The sequence below is a fragment of the Anastrepha ludens genome, chromosome 2, assembly GCF_028408465.1.
Source record: "Anastrepha ludens isolate Willacy chromosome 2, idAnaLude1.1, whole genome shotgun sequence".
Lineage (NCBI taxonomy): Eukaryota > Metazoa > Arthropoda > Insecta > Diptera > Tephritidae > Anastrepha > Anastrepha ludens.
In genome coordinates this window covers 39,754,746-39,779,293 of record NC_071498.1, presented here as the reverse complement: position 1 = coordinate 39,779,293, position 24,548 = coordinate 39,754,746, and the positions used below count along the sequence as shown (strand labels likewise).

General features: G+C 38.5%; 3 protein-coding genes across 18 annotated transcripts in view; 1 reads left to right on the top strand and 2 right to left on the bottom strand.

Annotated features, from left to right (window-relative positions):
• The window catches only part of LOC128869310 (protein groucho), a 36,484-nt gene extending 30,739 nt beyond the window's left edge, over window positions 1–5,745 (bottom strand). For 3 of the 16 annotated variants that reach the window (XM_054111916.1, XM_054111911.1, XM_054111923.1), the window contains exons 1-3: window positions 5,175–5,737; window positions 2,433–3,153; window positions 2,156–2,250 (exon numbers count right to left, since the gene is read on the bottom strand). In XM_054111916.1, coding sequence (XP_053967891.1) covers window positions 2,156–2,250; window positions 2,433–2,468 — 131 coding nt within the window. In that variant the 5' untranslated portion in view covers window positions 2,469–3,153; window positions 5,175–5,737. Of the gene's footprint in view, window positions 1–2,155; window positions 2,251–2,432; window positions 3,154–5,174 lie in introns of all 16 variants that reach the window. The other 13 variants (XM_054111882.1, XM_054111894.1, XM_054111859.1 and 10 more) reach the window with 13 other exon arrangements.
• A 772-nt stretch (window positions 5,746–6,517) lies between these two features.
• Window positions 6,518–7,762, bottom strand: LOC128869301 (dehydrodolichyl diphosphate synthase complex subunit DHDDS). Its single transcript, XM_054111832.1, has 2 exons — window positions 6,977–7,762; window positions 6,518–6,906 (listed from the first exon to the last, which is right to left on the bottom strand). Exons 1-2 carry the CDS (start codon window positions 7,628–7,630, stop codon window positions 6,658–6,660), a joined length of 903 nt encoding a protein of 300 aa, XP_053967807.1. The 5' UTR covers window positions 7,631–7,762; the 3' UTR covers window positions 6,518–6,657.
• A 636-nt stretch (window positions 7,763–8,398) lies between these two features.
• LOC128869292 (bromodomain and WD repeat-containing protein 3) lies at window positions 8,399–24,332 on the top strand. Its single transcript, XM_054111824.1, has 16 exons — window positions 8,399–8,489; window positions 8,688–8,746; window positions 8,833–8,862; window positions 9,619–9,678; window positions 10,760–11,006; window positions 11,072–11,232; window positions 11,292–11,938; window positions 12,067–12,163; window positions 12,223–12,537; window positions 12,604–14,580; window positions 16,426–16,685; window positions 16,771–16,932; window positions 17,006–17,279; window positions 20,408–21,901; window positions 21,967–22,237; window positions 22,330–24,332. Exons 1-16 carry the CDS (start codon window positions 8,444–8,446, stop codon window positions 23,463–23,465), a joined length of 7,236 nt encoding a protein of 2,411 aa, XP_053967799.1. The 5' UTR covers window positions 8,399–8,443; the 3' UTR covers window positions 23,466–24,332.
• Window positions 24,333–24,548: the final 216 nt, after the last annotated feature.

Sequence of the window (24,548 nt, the reverse complement as noted above, 5' to 3'; positions counted from 1 at the left end):
TTTTGATTTGGTAGTAATAATAAATATATTTATATATAGAAGTATTCACAACTTTTCCGATTGGGAACATGACAGAAAAATTAATAGAAGCTAAAGGATCTGTATAATGCACATTTTCAAGAGCACGATATTTCAACTGGAGATCAGCGTTTTTCACGAACCAATCAAATCAAATGCTATTAATTTGCCAGAATCGTTTATGCCGCTCTAAATAAGGGTTATATAATAAATATGTTTGTAACTTTAACTAAATATCAAAGAAAACCCAAAAAACGTTTGTCTATACATTCAATCTGTAAAAATATGTCGTGTATTCCGAATAATGGTTTCTATAACGGCGTTACTGCCTCCTCTGTGAGTGAAACTACCAATGTATTTGCCGATTTCTTTTCCTCTAATTTTGTGACAGATGAGGACTTACTTAAGGATGATTTGATTGAAATTTGTGGAAATCAGTCAAGTAATTTATTATCAGTCTTCGACTTCGAGTCCCTAATTCTTACCGTCGATGACATTATGGAGGAGTTAAGAATAATTAAAAACTCTTCTCTGACTGATGTGGATGGTCTCTCGGTAATTTTACTTAAAAATTGTGCGTCTTTGGTGAGTCCACTTACATTAATATTTGATAAATCTTAATCGTCTTTTATCTATCAGTCCAGTATTTAAAAGCGATAATAAAAGTGGCATTGTGAATTACAAACGATTTTCGAAACTATGTTTTGTCTCTAAACTATTTGAATGCATCACTAACGATAAGTTTTATTACCTAATCCTAATCAGGACGGGTTTGTGGCGGTACGATCTACATCAATTTGTACGGAAGACTCTTTTCGACGTGGTACCGAAATTGTGGTAAAAGAAACGACAAGAATCAGTGGACCATATCTCGATCATGTGTAGAAGACTACGCAGTCTGCAATGGTCTGTGAGAATGCCCGTGAGCATATTCAGTTTACCCCTTGCGGAGGGTTATGAGCCTTTTAAACAGCTTTTGCTTGTACCCTCCCAATAAGGATATCGCCTGGCGTAGCCCCATAGTTTGGTGGTAGCAAACTTCCCTTAGCCTTAGAGCTAGTCTTCACTCCTAAGCTTCTACCTGATGGTGTATTGCCCCATAGCAAGGAAGAGCTCGGGTCCTATAAATAGCCGCAGCCTCCCTCGCCAGTCAATGCGTCCTAAATTAGCCAGATGCGATTATGCGTTCCTAGTCGATTCAGTTTCTCGATACACTCAAGGACCAGTGAGAACTTAATCTCACAAGATGCTAGATCCTTGAGTGCCGCCAGAATATCACTCAGAATGTCAATTCGCACATTCTTGATATCCTTTCGGGTAAAATCGACTGCTCATCCCTTCTTGGGTTAATTGATTTTAATAAGCTATGAAGAAACCTTCGCAGTTGCAATAATTTATCATAATGTTATTCAAATTTATCATTAAACAAAATATTTTGTACGATTTCCTAATGTCTGTATCATTTCACTCTAGTTTATATTGTATATACATTCCCTTATCGGTGCTACCGATTACAAAAGACTATGCTGTCACACTAAACGAAGAACAAAACTATCAGAACCCTAAACTAAAACCATACATGGAACTTCATCTCTATCAGGATCACATCATTGTTTCTGCATTTGCTTGCCAAATTTTTATGCGAATCCCCATCTTTGACCACAGCTAATATGTAGAAGGCAAATTTATATTTAATAAGCGGTTACGTTGGGACACCGTTGCATATGGGCGTGTTGCATTCGTTTGGATGGAATATAAGCAAAAAGCATCAAATATAAACTAAGTAAAAATATAAAATGTACGTCACTCAAAAACAATACAAACATACGAGAAATTATTTCTAAGGTAAATATTAACAAGTAAAGAAGAAGACAATTCAATACATTTACGTATGTATGTATGTACATATACAATTGATTGTTAAGTTTGGTTTGTGAAATGTAAAAAATTTAAATGTGAGAATCTTTGCTGACACTGAGTGGCGTCTAGCTGAAAAAAAATTAGATCAGCATAATAGGAAATATTTCCAACCCAAAACTGACCCGTATTAAGGCTTTAGCATAAAAATTAAACATAGTAGATTCTACATTCAAATGCCCACCGGTTTTATTGTTAATATATATTTTGTAATACTTACGTATGATATTGTGCTTGTAGAAAGTTGAATTCCTCCTTGATACGTTCAAGTGTGTCAACAATTGTAAACTTCAATGGGCCCTGAGGTGGTGGCCCCTATTCATTGTTTCAATTTATATTTATAGTTTACCGTTTATCAATATTTTGTTAATAGTTTTATTTGTAATTGAGTTGTTTGTGGTACATGAAAAAGAAATTATTTGAAGAGCATTAGATGAAGGCGAAATAACTAATGTAAACACAATAAATGGTGCGGTAATGCACTTCTACACACTTACCCCCGCCGAGGGATGACGCACCGGTGCAGGATACATTTTGCGCACTACACCACACAACTGCTCTGACTGCTGCTGCTGCTGTTGTTGTTGTGGTCAAAAGGCGATCCTATGGTAGAGTTGTTGGTCAGCTATAATGCTGCTGGTAATTTCCCGCTTACCAAACAATATTCCAAATACAGGTGTTCAAATTTTTGTTAATTCCTTGATTAGTCAGGAGAAAAGTCAACATGAAATGTGACTTATACACTTCCCAATATCTTTTTGTTTTACTGCGATCGTTCTCGTAATATGTAGCCTAGGGGTATCTAAACACCTCACAAGAATCGTAGAACGTCGATATTGCTATTGTCTTAGTTCTGCAGCTCCGCTACTTCACCTCGAAAAAATTAAACCTCCTTTTATAAATGCCGTACTCTGCGTCATTGCCATCTAGATATGTTCCTGGAATAGCAAATCTAATAGCCAAACGTCTTAGTCTTAGCTTTCACATTTAATTCGTCCTGTAGAAAGGAATAATGGCTGTTTTATGCTTTCTAGCCTTTTGGCTGTCTGTGCCTTCTGCGCTTTGCTCGTCTTGTCTTACACAGTTTCTTGCACTATAGGTTGCTTGCGCTTCCTTACAAAAAAAAAAAAACTATTTGCTCACTTTTTCATTAGTCTTTTTTACGTATTAAACTATATTTACATGCTAAAATTTATTTAATTATGTTGCATTACAACCCTATGCACCGTATTTGATAAATTTTATTAATTTTTACACACATTTTTTATATTTTATTGAATTTTTATTATTTTGCCCAACTTTTTCTACTTTTGCTCGCTCGCTCGTTGGTTTTTTCCGTATTTTCTTTTACATGTCTTTTCGATACGTAGAATTGTACACACAAAGCAACACACACGTAACCACTATGTAACGCAGCCACAGCCAGTCAAGGCGCCCGCGATAGTGTTATGCGTGTGGTGGCAACTGACGAGTAGCGAGCAGATTGTCGGTAGCTAACGAGTGACAGAGCCACCACAAGCAAGCACACATACACCCGCACGCAACCAGCAACCACAGTCGGAAACGTAAACCGCACATACGGCAATCGAACGAAAAAAAAAATGCTTAAACACCGCAATAGGGTTGCATAGGCGTGTTACAAAAACTTTATTTTGGAACTCACATCGCAATGCAAGTGCACTGACATGGTTATAACAAAATCGTGTGTATAAAATTGATATTCTGCTGCTTCGGGAGAATTAATTTGTTAACTGCTTAGCTTTAGGATCATCGACAAAAAATATGTATGATTTTTATAGTACTTTAAAAAAAAAATTCTCAACATCGTATCGATATCTTTCATATACATAATATTTAAAACCAATGTTTAATTTAAACTTCAATATTTAGTTATACTGTTTTCTTACAGGACAACATTGAAAAGGGTAATTATCTGGTTTGTGAGATACGTGAAAAAATATAGCGAAGTTTTTTTTTTTTTTTCAAGTTATTAAAAAAAAAAAACAATTTTATAATATTGCTCCTTTCTATCACTAAAAACAGGAAAGTTTATTCCAAATTTTTACTATGTATTAATATTTGTTCAGATATAGAGGCAATAGAAACAACGGGATGAAACGCCATTATATTGAAATATACTTTTATATCCAGGCGAAAGTCAGGAATAAAAATAACCCGCTCGATTTTTATTCAAGATCTTTACTAAACAAATGGAAACGTTTACAATATATTATATAATTTTTTGCTCGGCACCCAACCATTGTATAATTTTTATATAAAATATAATTAAAATATGTCTCCTTGTGCAAAGAAAAATTGAAGTTTGACCCCCTAAGTGTAATTTAATTTTTTAAAAGAGCCAAATTTTCCATGTACCCTACCAAGTATATAATTACCTTGATAAGCAAATTTTTGTAAAAATCATTTATTTTTCTTAATTCGATATTTTTAACTTGATACAGGAGAACGAAGACATTTATTTGCCCACATATTCCATAATAATTAAAGAATCAAAGCAAATGAAACTTTCAAGTTTTTCTTTAAATTCATTTAATACCTTTTCATCTAATAAAATAATTAAAAACAAATACCTAATAGAACTTTGGCGTACCCTAATTTAATACAGTGCTGTTAGACCACCAAACACACCACTAAAAACAAAACCCCAACGTACAAAACCGACGAAACCAAAACGTAACCGACCCGACCGACCAACAAGCAACCGACCGAACCCGACCACACAACCATGAATTCAGAAAAAAAATAGATAAACAAAAGCAATTAAAAAATACCATTTTCTGTCAACCAAAAAAAAAATTAGCATTTCTTTTGATATCAAATTAAGTGTATCTGCCCCAAATTCTCAGCTTTTCCTTTAATTGTTGGATGCATTTCAATAATTTAACACATATTTTCCAAGAAAATTATGAATAAAGTCATTCAATTGTCAAAAATTTCGAACACTTTTTTCTCCCTTCTTCCATGCTTTTCCATCTACTCGTTATTCTACTGTCACTGATGCCGTGCAGTTTGTACGATTCGTCGATCCCGCAAACATACACACATATACGACAACGCGCGAAATACCGAATGACCGACCCAACGCACGTACTTACGAATCCCATGAACTCTCACTCGCCACTCGCTGGTGCACAGGAGACAAACAGTATTGCCAAAATTTACCAAAACTAACTTTTTTAGCGAGCAAGCAAAAGATTAAAACTGTACACTTTATTCACCTTTAAAGAATCGTAATCATAATTTGGCTTAACTCGTAATATAATTTTTAGCTTTAATGCATGTACCTTTTCTCAGTTCATCAACTTATATGCACATATAATAATTTTGTTGGTAACTCTAGAAAGGCGGCACTAATGGCGTTTCGCTTTTAGTTATTTTTCGCAACTGCAATATTTTTTTCATATAAAGTTTTAACTTCACAATAAGTTTATATTCCAAATGTTTCGGGTTCTTTCACTTCAGTTAATTTTTAACGGGAGCAAAGCGCGTTCTAGTCATACGCCTTTTCATTGCGTATTTACTTTTACTGTTCTTGAATTGCAATGTCTAACATGCAGTGGCCGACCGCAAAACTATCCGAAGCAATCATAAAATCAAACACTTGATATTCCAAAACTATCACGCCATATTCTTTCAACTTTCATATTCACTTTGTATATATACAGTAAATATTAATACGCACTATTTATGATTTCTATTTTTCATTTAAATCACAACAAAGTTAATTTAGGTACACGAGGTCCTCGGCGAACACTATGGAATGGCTACTCTCTAAAAATGCTCACTCGATTGCGTCGGCACTCGCTGCTTTTTCGTGCTTTTTTCGTTTGTACTTTATACTTTGCTCTAGTGTATTCGCTTATTCTCGACAATTAAAAACGTAAAGGGAACAAATGCAGATGCATGTGAAATGGGAAATGGCATTTAGTGCCGGGTTATCACTATTTGTCTCTTTCTCATGCTTGTTTCTCCATCATCATTTTTAATATTTGATAGACCTATCCGATTATGCCAAAATCTGTCGGTTGGGTACCTTAATTTTAAGATATCACGATATCAACAAAACAGAGTTCTGGTTTCAAAAGTATTACCTCCAAAAATAAAATAATAATAACAAAAAATTAATGCAGTTCTTCAGTGAATTTTCAGATCCCACAAATAAGAAATGCATATATTAAATATTGAAATATTTGCTTTATGGGTACATTCGTAAAAAATATTGTTTTAACTACCTTTTTTCAATTTCAATTACAATACAATATTTTGATAATAGGAAAATTGCATGCTTAATGCATCCATAAATATAAAACTGTTGTTTTTGTAGCAGCATAAACATTCCCCGTACGAGGAATGCTGCTAAAGTTCTTTCCGGTTACGTAGAACCGACTGTCGTGGGAACGTAATATAAAACTGTGATGCCCATTACCTGCCCCAAAATTACTTTAGAAATTTATCTCTATTATGATTTCTGAACATTTGAACGATTCGTTTACGGCCAACTATTTTGAAAAAGGGCTTTCACTTCCTGTCCATTTTCTCCGCATTACAAGACAAATAAAACTTTCTCAATTCGGTTTGCGTAAAACCATATTCCAATTATATTAAAATAGTTTAGAATCATGAATTACTTCTTTTTCCTATGATGATTTATTAGGTTTTAATTGTACATTGACCTTTTACTAAACGAATTCAATATGTAGTTTAGTTACTTGTTGATAAACTATATAAAACGTTTTTCCTATAACTATCTAGTTTTTGTAAAAAGTTCAACACTCGATCGGAGTAGTAATTACATTCCTTTGCTTGCATAGCGTGTTCTATTCGTTTATGCCGTTTGAAAGGCTCTAAACGTAAGCATGCTCGTTGGTATGTGAATATACCACATAGAAAATTCCAAAGGGTTATTTGTGGCCATAGAATATTTGTAAAGTACAATACTGTTGTCGAAATCTATAGGATATAAGAAAATAATTGTCAATTATGCAGTTACTTCACCTTAAAGATTAGCCAACTAGCTCACCTGCCACATCAGAAAGTCGCTAATACGTGTCTCGCCTGATGTACGAAAAAGCATGTCTGGAGGTAATGAGTTTCTTGTATAAAGACATTCTTCTATCAGACGTTGACTAATGTCTTCCGGTTCCAAACCTTCCCCTAGCTTGACAATTGTTTCTACAGCTTGAGTTATTTCATCTCGAGAAGTATATGAGAAGGCAATGTTAAGGAAAAGTTTATCATTATGTTCGGTTAACATCATTGCTTTAGCAATCAATAATTGTAAATCTTCTGGGAGCAAATTAATATTGCCAATTACTCGGATGCGTACTCCATGTTCATTCAATTTTTGCTCCTCAAGCAATATTTTTCGAAATTTTTCACGTGCCAGATCTAATAAGTCATTTACTTCTTCCTCGGACCGTTTGTAGTTTTCGATGCTAAAAGCAAATGTGGTCACCTCTTTTATGCCCATATCTAAGCACCAACGTAGACAGTTCGCTAACTTTTCAAAACCGTGTGAATGTCCGTCGATCTTAGGCAAACATTGCGACTTTGCATAACGACGATTACCATCCATAACAAATGCGATATGTCGCGGAACATTTCCACCGGCACGCACCACATTCATAGCCAGTGTCTCATACCACTTGTATTGGTAGTCTGATACCCAAGACATACTTTCAATTAATTCAATATTAACTTTGGTTGGAAAATTTTTAACTAAAATAAAATATGCACATATTCTTACAAATGGTAATAAGAAAAATAACTGATAAATCTTATGACCAGCTGTTTGCTGACGAAGAAATGTCAACGGCCTGTCCATCAATTCTGGCGTGGTGAAAATACTAAGTAAAGCAGATATGTTATAAATAGTATCGTTAAAAATTCTTAATATTAATATGCTATTTTATAATAAATTGCATATATACCAATTTAATTTTTAAACAAACTATACTTACATACATATGTATAAGGCTCAAGTAGATGTAGAATAAATTGGCGCAATCATTAATCTAGTTTTTTTCCTCACAAAATAGGAAAAAAATTAATGCAATCAGTTAATAGGAAATATTATGTGATTGATCAGCTTTTTCAAAGTTTCAAAGCATATGCAAATAGGTAACAATTAAATATAATTATATTTACGTTGTTTTAGAAAATGATTCCATAATATATATATATCAATTATAAACATTTACATTTTATTAAGTAGCCATCTCTTTCCGCCTGGATATATAATGGCTGTCAAAGAGGGATCAAAGAAACCCACCACACCACTCGTTCAGGGAAACGAGCGAGGCACGAATCACCGTGAATAAATAGACAGACGACAAGAATATGAGGCGACGAAGACTGAGCAGCAGAAGAAGAAATTTTTCATTTGCTCGAACAGATTGGCTGAGGAAATATTTTCAGTTTATACAAAAAAATAAGTAACTTAATAAAAGTGAATCAATGTCGCATTTAATTGAATAAATGTTACAAAATGGAAAATAATAAAGAATTGGTAGCGGAGAGAATTGTAACGCCTGGTAAGTTGTGTGAAAATCAAGTAGAAAAAGGTCTACTCACAAATTGACTTGGACGACGGTATTAAAGAACAGTGGAACAAGGAAGCGACGGCCATTCATTGTGGAAAAGTTAAATTATTTACTCTGTTTATTTTAAACTATTTATAAAAATTGTGCGAAATTACTTGATTTGAAATGCGCATTATTTTATTATTTCAGAGTTATATTTTCTCATATCGAAGTTTCTGGCTTCGGGTCCGCTGCGGGAAACGGCTGAGGTGAGAGTTTGTACTGCATTTGTAAACAAAATTCTGTTTAAAATATTCAAAAAGTGTAACTAAAATATATTTTATATGTTTGCCAGGTCCTGGTACGTGAACTAGAACAAAAGAAGGTGAGTGAAATAAAATTCCAATGAAAACTATTGGTGACCAAAAAAGTACATAGAAGCATAATCAAATGAGTAGTCACTTTTAGTTTGTCAACAAACTTACGTATTTCGATGTTTTCATATTACGCTCATGCCGCGGCTGGAATCGCCATTGCCGCTTTTTCCGTGAGATGTGTCTGCCTATTTGAATGTCTAAATCTATACTAAAGTCAAAAAATATAAATTGCTTTCAAAGAAGTGTATATGTTGCTCTACCGGCGATTTGCACATTTTGATCTACTGGTTGCTTTAAATTGTTCACTTGTAGATGATGTCGGGAGGCTTTTCATGTTCATAAACTATCTTGGTTGAGTGTATTTGCGCAGGAAGAGGCGCTGTATGGAACAGGATGTTCAAGGATCTTACTATTAGGGTCGTAAGGACAATTTATATTTTTGATTAGAGGTTATGGCACAAGTAAATGAAAATGTATTTTCAGCAAATATTGAACATTTAAAAAAAAAAAAATTTAGTTTGGCATGGCGAGTATTTTTGTTTACGCTTTTTGTTTTGACCTTTTGTTTGCTATTTCTTATTTTTCACCTTTTTTGGGATGTTGCGAATAGAGACATATAAGAAAGTTTAAGAAAAGGAAGCTTGTTAACGGAGGAAGAGTATAGGTGTGCTTAAAATTTATTTAATAATTATTTACATACATGTTTATAATATCATACTCTGAATATAATATTTAAAATTTTTTATACTTTATTTTATTTAAAGGTTTTACCACGGCGTACTGATTGGTTGGGTAATGAACACGAGCAAAGTTTCGCTGAGCTGGTGAGTAGCTATATCTGGTTACAAAACAAAAAATGTTAACAATTTTAAAGAGCACAGTGGGACAAATAGTTTGTAAAAAAATTTTTTTTACTTAATTATAATTTTTTATTTATTTCTTATTTTATTTCCAGCGTTTGATATCTGTTTTTATTTTTTATTATAACTATATTTTTAATACCATATACAAATGTTTATTGCTGAATTATCGTCTTGCCCCACTGTGCTCTTGCTTGCTTATGAAAATAACCTCTGCTCGCTACTAGAAATGTTATATATTTTCGTAAATGATATTAAATCTCCCTCTATTCTACTGCACGGTAGTTACTTTGCATTAAAATCATATAATATTTTATTTTTAATTTTGTAATGCGACTTCTTTGTTGCTACTCGCTACATGCGGCGTCGCCATGTTGTTTTGTGTGCCATCAAGGGTTGAAGTTATTTATTGATGATGTCTGAAACGTAGAACCGTTTTTTGTTAATAAATGCAATTAATATTAGTTTATTTATGCATTATAGTTAATATTTTGCACGAATAAGATTAATTTACAAAAAAAAATCAATAATTGAGGCGATTCAATTTACTATTTTTTTTTATCAAAAAGACTAACTACTAATGGCGTAGAAACTCCATTTTCTTTCTAAAATTTAAAGAACACAATAAAATTCCTATTTTAAATTAATAATTACAAATTTGCAATTAGAAAAAAGTATCAAGTCATGTGTATAGCATAATCAGCATTCGTTGTTGTCATACGATGTTGGCAGACATTTTAACTACAGCATGTGCATTATCTTTGTCTCAGTTGCGCTCTTTTGTTCTTGGAGGAAAATGTGATGTAGCTAAAAAGAGAAAACATGATATTTTTCTTAGAATAAATTTTAGTCACCACAATTTTGTGTGAAAGGGACCACATGCGATAAGCCGATGTGGTGAATACGTTCGCATTCCCATTTCTTTTATTTATTTATATATTTGCATTTTGACAACCACTCGTCAGAAATTGTTTTGCTTATTAGTTTTAATCTTCTTTGTTTTGTTTGCGACCAAAAAATGAAAACATTTTTTATGATTTTTTAGGAACAAAAATATGCACACGTCGGACCCAATCACCTTTTAGAAATATGTTGCCGCATAGGTCCGATACTCGACAAAGAACTGCCACCGGCAGTATTGGGCATTGTCTCCTTACTTGGTACCGGCCGTCAAAGTTTGTTGCGTACCGAAGGAAGTATTTATCGGTCGAGATCCTTATTGGATTACTGTACACGTTTACATGGTGTATCGCTTCCCGATTCCGCAATAACAAAACCCATTCACAATTTGCGTAAGCTAACTTGTATAATAAAAAAAAAATTATAATTGTATCATGTTAATTTACTTTTATTAAAGAAAAAGTCATAACTGGTCGCGAATACGGTGGACCAATTCGACGAAAGTTGTTGGTGCCCACAAGCCTCTACAGTAAAACCAAACTACTGAAGCGAACCGTAGGACATTTGTCCTCTGTGTATTGTGTGCTTTTTGATCGCACTGGTCGTTACATTATAACGGTAAGATGCAAAGTACTTCTTACGTACATATATATAAATAAACACATTTTTTTATCTAGGGTGCCGATGATCTTCTAATAAAAATATGGTCTGCTTTGGATGGTCGTTTGTTAGCTACGCTACGGGGCGCTTCAGCAGAAATAACCGACATAGCAATCAATCTTGATAATACAATGTTAGCAGCTGGCTCATTAGATCGCATTCTACGTGTTTGGGACATGCAGACCACATCACCGATAGCTGTGCTTACGGGCCATACCGGCATGATAACATCGGTTAATTTCTGCCCCTCGCCACGAGGTGATCTAAAATATTTGGTGACCACCAGTACTGATGGTTCAATTGCATTTTGGCAATATTCGACGCCGCGCGGCCAAAAAATAACTTTTGCACCCAAGCCGATACAGTATCACGAGAAGCTGCGTCCGGGACAGGCTCAAATGATGTGCACAACCTTTTCGCCAGGTGGCATGTTTCTCGCAGCTGGCTCAGCTGATCACCATGTACGTGTATACATTATGTCAGAAGATGGACCTAAACGCATTCTCGAATCGGAAGCGTATACGGATGCTGTGGACTCGGTGCAGTGGTCGCATAGAGGATTACGTTTCATATCGGGAAGCAAAGATGGGACTGCACATATATGGAATTTCGAATCACAACAATGGAAAAGCACTAAGTTGTGCATGACAGAACGGTTACATAGGTGCGTTTGGACCTGATGAATGTTCACGCAAAATAAAATAAACGATATGATATTAAATTTCATTCAACAAATATTCAATTTATTGAAATATTTAAGAAATATTATAAATTATTTGTATTCAATTGCAGCTGCCCACCACCAGAAGAGGGTAAAAAGTTGAAGGTTACTATGGTCGCTTGGGATTGCTCTGACAAATATGTTATTACCGCCGTAAATGACTTCACAGTAAGTTACAGTAAAGTATTTCCAACTACTTGAACTATATACTTATATAAAATTTTTAGATAAAAATTTGGCATTCAAAAACTGGTAAATTGCATCGTGTACTGCGTGGCCATAAGGATGAACTCTATGTTCTCGAATCAAATCCAAAAGATGAACATGTTTTGCTTTCCGCTGGTCATGATGGTCAGGTTTTTCTGTGGGATATTGAAAATGGAATTTCTGTGGCTGAGTTTGTAAACGATATCGACGGCCAGGGACACGGAGGTGTGTTCGATGCGAAATGGTCACCAGATGGCACCATGATCGCGGCTACAGACTCACATGGCCATTTACTTATATATGGACTTGGTATTGGTCCAGATAAATATAAACTAGTAAGTATTCGGTTCATAACTTTTAATAACTACCTAACTTAACCTAACTACCTAACTTAAATGCAGCTTCCAAACGAATTATTTTTCCACACGGACTATCGTCCATTGATGCGAGATGCATCTCAATATGTTGTTGATGAACAAACTCAAGTAATGCCACATTTGATGCCGCCGCCATTTCTCGTGAACTCCGAAGGCAATCCCTATCCCGTACAGTATCAACGTTTTGTCCCTGGTCGTGAAAATTGTACCCGCGAACAGTTGAGACAAATTTTAACAGTAGGTGATGACGGCACGGTAATTGTTCCAAATATAAATGGCACTGGCGGGAACTTCTCACACATTGATCGCCTAATAGCCGTACTAGCCAATCGTCAAGGTGCTGCTCCAGCATCACCAGCAGTGATTGTCGGAAACAATGCAGCTGGCAATCATTCACAACTGGATCGTCTTATAGAGGCACTTGCCAGTCGCCAAGGTCAGGACCAGGCACCCGATTCCAACAATCGTCCGTCAAGTAGTCGCTCAGCGGCTGGAGGAGCGAGGTCATCGCGTTACAGCTTCGATGATTTACCTGGGCATTCCTTGAATCAAGATAATGTAAATCGTCAAGATACAGTCCGTGTTCGGCCATCAGGTGAACAACAATTGGTACCAATTACAGATCAGCCAGCTCAACCGTCGCAGATTAAATATTTTCGTCGTATCTATGTACGCCCTATGAAGTACCAGCAATTGCAAAACCTCAAACAAACTGTGTATGCGGCTGGTCATTATGAGATGCAGGAGTATAAGCGCGAGATGCGCAGACGACCCATTATGATAAATACAGGTAATGTTGCGAGCGCACAATCTAGCGCCAATCGTCAACGCAATACAAGGGGTAATAATGGCACTGGCGGTGGTGCTGTTCGTGCACGTCGTCGTCAGGGGCCAGGCAGTCAACCGCAGCCGGCTTATCGCACACGTGCTGTGCGTGATCAGGAAGAGCTAGACGCCCCACCGCCGCCAGAAGAAGAGGAGGAGGATGAAGAAAGTAATTCATCATCGGGTGATACCAGCTACTCGAATGTGGAAGAAAACCTAGAAGAATCTTCGGATGATTCGGATACCGAAAGTTCAGATTATTCGGATTGGGTAGCAGATACGCCAGGTCCGAATTTGGAGCCACCAAAGCGTTCGAAGCGCAAGCCATTGTCGAGACGGCGCACATTTAGTGACGATAGTAGTGACGAGACTACAGAACAAGCTACAACGTCTGCTGGCGCAGCTGCAAAGGCTACGAAGCGAAATAAGCGTGTCGTTATACCGCCACCAGCACCCAACGGCGAAATACCTGAGTTATATCGACCTGCTGAATGGCTTTCGGAGGTGATACCGCGTAAGGCTCCTTACTATCCACAAATGGGTGATGAGGTGGTATACTTTCGGCAAGGACATCAACGTTATTTAGAAGCAGTACGTCTTAAAAAAGTTTACAAATTAACACACAGTTCAGAGCCATGGAACTTTCGAACATTGCGCGATCGTGAATTTGTACGTGTGATTGGCATCAAGTATGAAATACGGCCGCCTCGATTGTGCTGCCTCAAATTGGCAATGATTGACGATGATGGCAATATGACGGGCACATCTTTTAAAATCAAGTACCATGATATGCCGGACGTGCTCGACTTTCTGGTGTTGCGTCAAACTTTCGATCTGGCGGTTCAGCGTAATTGGGGTGTTGGCGATCGTTTTCGCTGCATGATTGGTGATGGTTGGTGGATGGGACAAATTGAATCACGTTACGCACTTTCTACCGATTTTCCTGATTCGTACTTCATGTGTTTCCGGGTTCGCTGGGACAATGGCGAGTATGAGTATATGAGTCCATGGGATATGGAACCGATTGATGAAAATCGACTGCCCGATGAGGTGGGTGGAGCGGTACCTGTATTACAGGAGGAGATACGCGCTACTTTATATCAACCGAAATCGGAAGAGTGGCATCGGGGAGATCGGGATGGGTCATGTAGGCGCATTATCAACGGCTTAGAGCAGGTGGGTAAAATAATTAAATTTTAGTATGAATTTTAGCAGTATGAACTAACAGCGACACGGTTGGGGTAGACGACAATGTTCTATATATGTGTATGTTAGTACTTCATGTAATCACAGATCGAATACACTGTTGTACATAGTAGCATAAACTTTTCTCATAAAGTTTTGGGGAATGATGTTGAAGTTACAGTTTTCGTCCGGATATAACTATATTACTAAAAAGAGGCACTAGCTACTAAGACTATCGGCCTGATGTTTATCTAATATATTTTAACATTACTGAGTATAACAACTTTAGATTTAGGGAACATTAAGATTTTGTCATCATTGTATTATACAAGATATAGCAGATTGTTTTGGTATATAAACTTGTAAATATCTTTAACATTACCGGGTGAGTATTTTCTTAATGCGACGGAAGGTGATTGGTTTTTAAATATATTTTTCCTACTATTGGAAAACTTAGGGCAATGATCTAAAATGTGATTTATAGACAGTGGGCGGTTGCATATACTACACTCGGGGGCTGCTTTCCCAGTTAGGAGGCGTTCGTGGCTAATTTTAGTATGACTTAGACGGCATCTTGTGAAAATTTTAACTGCTGAGAGGAGCATTTCGATGGGATATCTGGCCTATTTCGTTCCGGATTTATGCGCTTGTAGGCATGCTGATATTTGCACCAATGTTGTTGTTGTTGTAGCAGTATCTTCGCCCTGTCAGTGTAGTGTAGATTACCGGTCGTCTTCGTCTAGCTCATCTAACGGTAGGCCCAGGAAACTGGCAGTTTCGACGGGTTGGGTCCAGAGGGAGAGAGGTGTTAGATGAGTAGGTTTGATGGGGCATATGAAGAGGTGGTTAGTGTCGTGCGGGGTACCTTCACATGCTGGACATATGTTTAGTATGTCAGGGTCGATTCTGGATAGGTAGGAGTTTAACCTGCTACAATATCCAGAACGTAGTTGTGCCAAGATTACGCGGGACTCTCGAGGAAGCTGGAGCTCTTCGTCTGCGATAGGTGGTGGTTGGAATCCGATAACGGCATTCGGGGGTCGGGAGCTTTAGAAGGTGGTAAGGGTCTCCCGATTGCACCAATCGTTGTGTGTGGGGAATGATGCTGAAGTTACAGTTAATGTGGCTCATTTAACTACCGTAGGCCAGACTATCTTTTGAGCCTTAGGATTTTATTTTAAGTTTTCCACCTTTTTGCTGCATTACTGGTTCCAAGGTATTGTGTTATACTTTATTTTAAGTGACTAACTTTCGGCGAATTCCGGGTTCGAAGCGCACTGTTGTACCTCTCATTCTTACACGGACATCAAAAAGGCACATACACTCAGCTCAACTCGCTCCATCTTGGGTTTGGATTGGAGGTATTGTAATGAGTAGAGGGCGCAAAGGACCTTAAGGTGAAAATGCAAACCCCCAATTATTTTATTATAACCTATTTTATTCTAAGTAAAGCAGCTTTTATATAAATATATTATATTTTCTATGCTACTTCCGCAAGCAGAAATTCTCGTTGTTTATTAGCTCCTAATGTGGGTTCGCTGATCATGATGGCACAGGGGTCTAAACTTATTCGGGCAAGACCTCTGCCCAATAAGTGAAACCGCAATATACCTGCTTAGCTTAGGAGTGCAGCATACGGAAGATGTTTAAACAAGCTTTAGGGTCAAGGTGCAGAATACACATAATACATTTTTTTCATTTATATATTGATTTTAATTTAAAAATTATATGAAATTTGAAAAAAGGGCAGAAAATATTATAGTTGTATTGCAGATTTTATTGATTATTAATATTAATGTTTATTTGTATGTATAAATGCTTTTATTTGCATTACAGGTAATGCGTCTCTCGATTGCCGAACACTTTCTGGCACCAGTTGATTTAAATGTGTATCCAGACTATGCTTATCTGATTGAGTATCCAATCGATTTGACCACCATCAAGTCTCGTTTCGAAAATCATTTCTATCGGCGCATTACTTCAGCGCAATTCGATGTGCGTTATTTGGCAACAAATGCTGAAAAATACAATCGCTCCCACACGAATATTGTAAAACATGCGCGCATTATAACCGATCTATGTTTACGCGTAATCAGGTGAGTTTTAACCAAAAAACAAGACAATTCCCAACAACTTCGTTCTCGAATTCGTTTATTAAATGCTCGTGGTTTATTTTTGTAGGGAGCCAAATGATATTGATGTTGCTGCTGTTTACCATCAATTAGTTGATGTATATCACTCATCCGAAACTGAGAACGATAATGAATCAGATGTGGTACCATCGACCAGTACTGGTCCATCCACATCGGCTGCAGCCCGTCAAAAAATGTCAGCTACTCGAAGGTACAAATCAAATTCAAATAGAAAAAGATAAATTAAGATCTCCAATATAATAAAATTCTCTTCAATCTAACAGATCAAGTCGCATTCGTTCCGATGGCGATTGGCGTACTGAATGCCGTCAACTATTAGACTTAATGTGGCAGCGTAACGATTCGTTGCCATTCCGTGAACCAGTTGACACACTAGAATTCCCCGATTATCTTGAAATTATTTCATCACCAATGGATTTGCGTACCGTTAAAGAGGATTTGCTCGGTGGTAATTATGAAGATCCTTTAGACTTTGCAAAGGATGTACGTTTGATATTTCAAAATTCGCGTAACTACAACACCAATAAGCGTTCACAAGTAAGTCCACATTTTAATTCTCTGCCGCCGCTCACTCGTAAAGCGGTGCTTTGCTTTGTGTATGGCTTTTGAAAAAAAAATTTGGGTTGTTTAAGGCTTTTGTTTAATTCCTCACGAGTATTGTTTTGTTATGCTTTTAAATATCAACATTTTTTATGTTTGTAAGTTGAAAAATCTTACTAGGTGTTTGGTTATTTTTATTCCTTTATTTTTTCTTATCACTTTTACTATATATCTCACTGTCGTCGCTTCATCAAAGGATACAGATTCCGTAAAGAGTAAAGAATCTGTTAGAAACTTATTGGCTTCTTTAAATTAGTAAAACTTGAAAATTTAAACAATTAGATTCGTTAAAATTTTCTTCTTAATTATCATTAGTTTCTTTTGGCCCATCCACGTATCACTACTAAAAACTAAATCTTTCCTGTTTTAATTTTGATCGTCGTTCATGGTCTCAATTCTTATCATTCATTACATCCTTTTGTGCAATATAAATCTTCTATCTGCGTTTGCATTTGTATTTATTAGGTTACGTCATGCAAAATCTGAAGTTGGGTTATTTAACTGCGTTTTTTAAACTTCATTGAATTGATTTTCGAGCCTTATTTATCATACAGGGGATGTATTGGGTTAATAGGTAACTTGTTAAAATAGTTTTAAACCACAACCGCCGTAGACGATTGTATTTGTGCACAAAATGTCGAGAAATAGATTTTGAATTCGCTCCCTGCTGCAACCTTAAAACATCAAGAGAAAATTGTTTAGCAGTGGTTTTTGTGGTAGTTCATCAAACCCTGCCAGACTCGGTGAAGTTACCGGCAACAGTAGGCCCAAGAAACATGTTGTTTCATCGAGGAAGGTCCAAAGGAGGCACGTGAACAGGTGGTTGTAATGCGGACATGCCAGGCACATACCGAAAAAATATATATATTCGAACTACTATAATATTCTGACTGCAATTGTGCCAAGGCGCCGCTGGTTTCACAAGGCAGCTTATAGGTGGTGGTTAGGTATTAGTGACGGGGCTCGGGTTGTAAGAGACTCCTAGTTTCAGTGGGTGGTTTGTTTATTCAGTTAAGTCGAAGAGATGCCTCCTGACGTGCCTGGCTCGCTAATCATCCTATTACGCTTCGTAGTTGGGATCATATTAGCATCGCTGGGAAGATGTTGCAAGGTAGACATCAGAAGGCATCCCGTGGCCTTCCTGATAGCAGTATTTTGGTAGGTTTGGCGCTTCATCCACTTTGTATCACTAATACTTGGGCCAGATGACCAGATGGGAGCTGCATAATTCAGAACCGGCCTTCCAATTGGTTCCAAAGTGCAAGATTCGTCGCAGAGAAGAAGCGAGAAAGTCTGGAGAGACAGTCGTTCACTTTGGAACACAAGCCATCGATGTTATTGCCGGAGACCATTATTGACTAATTTTTTCAAACGCTGAACTATTCCTTTGAGAGTTAAGGAAACTTGAGTCACAGAAGTTGAAAAGCAAGGAAGAAAGGGCACCACCATGCCACCACTTGCTTTATCCTCCTCTACTTAGAAGTTGGCTTTCGAAGTGTTGCTGGCAAGTGTCGATGGAAAAGTCGACAGTTGATTATCATCTAGCAACGGGGAATGACTAACTGTCCCGAAAGCCTGCGATAGTTCCAATGCTACTAGGACAGTCTTCTCGCACGGGCGGTTTTAGTTAATCCGCAATTTATATGTCTGATGGAGTTAAGTACTGATGGTGTTGTTGTTGTTGTACAGCATACATGTACAGTGGGTAGGATATAAATAGAACGCAGAATCGATGCTGAGGTGTAGCTGGGGACAGGTATACCCTAAATAATGGGAAATTGCATCAAGCGTGGGTGGGGCCGTAGAGGTTCTAATTGTGGTACTTAACTGAGGCATCGGTGCATTGTGAGAAGTAGAAGTCGAGGATGGGAGTCCCTCATGGCGATAGCAGCATGATGCCCAATCGAGTGGTTCTCTTCCTGTGAGTGTTAAAGCCTGAACAGGTCTTAAGATGTCACCATCCTTACATATAACCAAAGTTGAGCTCGCGTGGAGCCGTCTTTGGCAAACGCAGCCGAAATAAACATCGGCTTCAGTGGTGTCATCCAGCTCTCTAGAAAGGGCCTAGTTCACTGGAGCGGCAGCCCTGGTCCGGGAAAACCCGAGTCATTCCAGTAAGTGGAATCGTCTGCCACGTAATGTGCCAGTGGTCGACGTCAAGTTATTGGCAAAGGTTCGAGAGTATTATTCCATGAAAAAAGTCACTTATAAAAACAATCTGGCTTCGAAAGAGTTGTAAAACTGCAGAGCTCTGTACTACAAATTGGATGGATAAGCTCGGCCATTATTCCCGGTTAGGCGGTAATTAATTGTATATAAGTAGCTGCCGGCTGAATTTCTAAATCAAGTAAACGTTAGCTCTCAAAGTAGATGGTCGACGCGATATGGTCAGACGAATCCATCTCTTCTGGGATAGTATCGAGAAAAATTGATTCTACATATCATGAATTTATCTTTTTAAAATTCGCTGTTTCCTACTTTGGTGCTTCGATTCATTTTTCAGTCAGATCAATATTCCTCTCAGAATTGAGAAGAAACATACTGAAATAAAACAAACTACAAACTATTGGAAGTTTGCTTCGTTAAACTCTTTGTTGACATGGAATGCATAAAAACCGCTGGGTGCTTGCAAAAAATAGACACTTTCTTATTAAATACTAGTTAATTTCATTTCGCCTTTTTTTAATTAACCTGTTTTCATATTTATACTTTTTGCAATTCGTTTAAAACATTATTATCATTAAAGCATATTCAATTTGAATAAAAAATTCATATTCCTGTTGTTAATCCATTTCTCTTCATTCCCACTATGCTTCCATGTATCAATCAATCAATCAATCAATCATGTAATCAATATCATTGCAATGAATGACGATCATTGTAGGAAAGTTTAGCGGTAAGGTTGCAAATTACTTAAATCACCTCCCTAAATCACTTTAGCAAATACCCATTCCTTGACCTTTTTCTATGTACTGCTTGTGCCGTGTGCTTGCAACATTCGGCCCGAAAATCCTTATACTTTTTCTCCTACCGAGGTTATAACTGATGAATAAACTTTGTTTTAGATCTACTCCATGACGCTGCGCCTCAGTGCGCTGTTCGAATCCCAAATCAAAACGGTGATCAGTAACTGGAAGGCAGCTCGTCGGCGTGCGAATAAGAACAAATCAGGTAGTGCTCGCGGCTCTAGTAGTAGTCCTGTAAAACGTCAACCGCCCGATCGCAATCGTGGTGGAGTAGCATCTAAGCGTGCACGCAGCCAGCGAAACACACGCCAACTCCATAGTTCGGATGATGACGATGACGACGATGACGAAAATGAGAACGGTGCTGGCCGTGTGAATATACAGCCACGTGGTAGTCAACGCCGGGGTATCAGCGGAACAACGAATGGCAGGAATGGTCTGCATCGTGGCGGTACTACTGTTTCGGTGGCTGCGAGTACCTCTGCCGGCTCGAATCGTGTTAGCTCGTCTTCTTCACTACAACGGCGCAGTGGTGAAGCAACACAAGCAACGCGGAGCTCACGTCGCAAGGCCGCCAGTCAAGAGATAGATGATGACGACGATGATGAGGATGAGGAGGATACAGAATTGCACGTAACGGATGAGCATACCAGTGTGACGAGTTCCACCTCAGATGACAGCGAGAGCGACGATAGTTCAGAGGATGGTCTAAATGGTAGCAACGATGGATCAGATAACAACGATGCGCGCGGTAAGCGTGCCGCTGCACGTCGTTGTAAACGGCGAAGTGGCGCCGATGATTCGGAAGACAGCTACAAACCCGACAATGATAGACGTGGCAGTAAAAGGCGCAGTGCCCGCGCACGCGGTAGTAAAAAGAAGACGATAAAAAAATCAAGTCGAAAAAAACAGGATAAACAGCAGCAAGCCACACGTAAGCGACGACGACTCATCGAAGACGATGCTGATGAGGATTATATGGATCAAAGCGGTAAAAGGCGTACGACGACGATAGCAGCCACCGCAAATGGTGCACGTCGTGCTGCTAATGGTGCTGCTGTCACAAATGGTAACGTGCGCAGAGGCAATAGGCGACGTTTGCAGTCATCTGAGGATGAGCACGGAAATATGTTGGCACAACACACAAGTTCGCAGGCGGATGAGAGCACACAAGACACGATTACGGGTCACCCAGCGACGGTGGGTATGACAACACCAAAAAAACGTGCTTCGGCAACCGGGCGTTCGCATCGTGGTGGCCAAGCATTGAATGTTAGCGAAAACAGTGCTAGTACAAGTACCAACGTATCACAGCAACAAAGCCCTTCCCGCAATACGCGCATGCAAACGAGTACGTCGGCTACGGTAAACAATCGTCGAAGTGCCACGGAAATCGATCACAGTTACCATCTTCCAATGCGCAATGGCCGCATTGCCGACTCAGATACAGACTCGCGTGAAGTAGCAGCCAACGCGCGTCCTACCAGGTCTAGCTTTAAGCGCGCCATTTTAGAGTGGGCGCGCACTAGTGATGTGGATGATGCAGAGCAGGAGGGAGGAGTTGAAGAGGAGGACAGTGAGGAGGCAGAGGAGGTACATACGCTCATTTAAAAATAGCCAAGTGCATGTAGACTAATTGTTTTTTTTTTTGTTTGCAGATTCTGCCTACACCGACGCCCACAAAGGTTACGCCTTCTAAGGCAAATAATGCTAGCAATCTACTAAACGGTCCCTCAACCAGTCGAGCTGCTTATGGTGGTTCAGTTGTGCCCGTAGCGGTTGGAACGGTACGTCAGTTGCGCACCAATCGTAATACAATTGTTGAGCCGCCAGACGAGGAGGAGGATTCGGAAGATGGGGACGGAAGCGAAAATGAGCCGCTTGTTTCAAGTCAAGGCATCGGAGCTGGAGCTAATGGGCGTATTCATCGTAAGTAATTGACAATTAAAGTATTTTATTGTAATCAATCGGTGACTATAATCTGGCGGTATTATTGACCACTTCATGTCTTCCTTTTTCAGCTGCCAGTTACCCGCCAACCCGCAGCACCACTAACACTGCCACGCCTCGTCTGCAGGCGCACGCTGCTGCCATGAGCAATGCTCACATGACGCGCTCACACGCCACGTCAACAACGTCGTCGAACGTAACTACCTCTACATTGTCAGCGCATGATCACAATTATTTGGGTACAGAAGCGTTGGGTCCGTCCACCTCGGTAACCGCTTCACGTGGTACTGCACGTCGCGTGTTATCGCGACATCAGCGCAACGCTGATGAATTGGACAGCAACGCTGATGAATTGAACAGCGGCGCTGATCCCCTAGAAAACGTAAGCATGCTGATGCGAAACGCACGGCTTCGCCGCGGCCTACCAACATCGACGACACAGAATACAATATTTGGCAGCAGAATGATACCAACGACATCGGCAACCGCAGCGACAGTGCTAGCACCGCAACCTCCTACCCGAACAGTTCGACGTGGGCGTTCACGATATAGTCAAGAACATTCACAAACTGCCGAAGATGATGATGATGACGAAAGTGTAGAAGAAGATGCTAGCGCCGCTTCGGACAAGGGCACTGATGGAGGTTCTAGTACGCATGGAGACGACAACGATGATGATGCTACCGATGACTCGGAAGACAATCAACCATTGACTTCGTATGTACCATCTGGGAGGCGCACACGTAGTCGCGGCAAACCGGCACGTCGCACCAATCGCCGGCGTCGTTCGGATGACTCCTTCGTGTGCGACGATGACGACGAGGATTATGAAGTAGAACGTCAACGGCAGCGAAGACGTCAACAGCAAAGAGCACGGTCACGTCGACATAGCGAACGCGACAGTCCCCAGCGCGATAGTCGCAAGCAGCGTGGATCGCGCAATCAAAAGCGACCACGCTACAATGAACAGAGTGATGATGAAGTGTCGCATGACTATAGCAACATGCGAAAGCGACGACGAGACGCGGGTGTGGAAGGTGATTTGGTAGGCAGCACATCACAGCGCTCAGCGACACAAAGACTGCCACGCAATAACGAAGTGACGGACAGTTCTGAAGGTGATGATGACGAACAGTTGGTTAGCGTTAGCAGTCGCGGACGCGTGCGAAAAATATCGGCTAAGGCGCGTCGTATTTTCAAAGAATAAACATGGGTGCGTGCACTTAGGTACCGGTGTTCGAAATGACTGTTTATAAACACACGCATACATATAGTGAAAATTAAAGGAGAAACAAGAATGTGTAGTAACTTTATTAAAAATATTACTTTTAAACATGTAATTATATATAGTATATGCAACTCGTTTGAGACGCGCTTTCAATTTGTTATATATTTATGGATAATTTTCTTTAACCTCTCTAACACAAAATATACGCGAATTAAGCGATTTTGCTAACGCATTGCACACTAGAAGCGTGGCTATTTAGTAATTTAAGATTTAGTTAAAATTTATGTTTTAAATAAATATGTATGTTTGCAATTCGTAGGAACATGGAAGCTGTTAGAAAGACTCAACACAGACAATTACAAAAAAGGAAGAAAGCATCAATAAGAACTTTGCACTTTGGCTGCAATATGAATTTTCATAGATATTATTTAACCACAAACAACGCAAAGCAATTTTCTCATATACTTTACATATTTCCCTAAGTTACCAAACAATTTAAGACTTCCATACGCTATTCATCAACGTAACTATTTACCATTCATATAACTTTTGTAATATATTCTAATTACTTGAATGGACAAACCTCGAAAAAGTCTTAAGCTTTCATGCTCCATCAAAATGTTTTTTTAATATTAGAGTAAAATGTTGATTTATTTTCTTTTTTTTCTGAAGTTTTAAAAAACATGCATCATTTCATTACATCATATAGAAATAGACACAGCCATTTAACTTCTATTTCATACAAAGTAACACGACCGGGTCGGCATTGCCTACCATAATCACCATGCATTATTCCATCTGAATACTTTATCATAACTTATTTCAATGTAATTTTATAATTTACTATACATAGAAATCATAAGATCAAATATAAAATAGTATTTGCGAGAAAAATTCTGAATTTTATATATTTGAGAGAATCGAGGAGTTGTTGTTGTAGCAACATTCGCTGTTTATAAATCCGGGGGGCTCCGGTAACGTACACCCGATGTTCTGAATAGAGTACTCTCAGGTTATTTTCTGATATAGGGTATATTCAATAACGCATTATAATGCGCAACG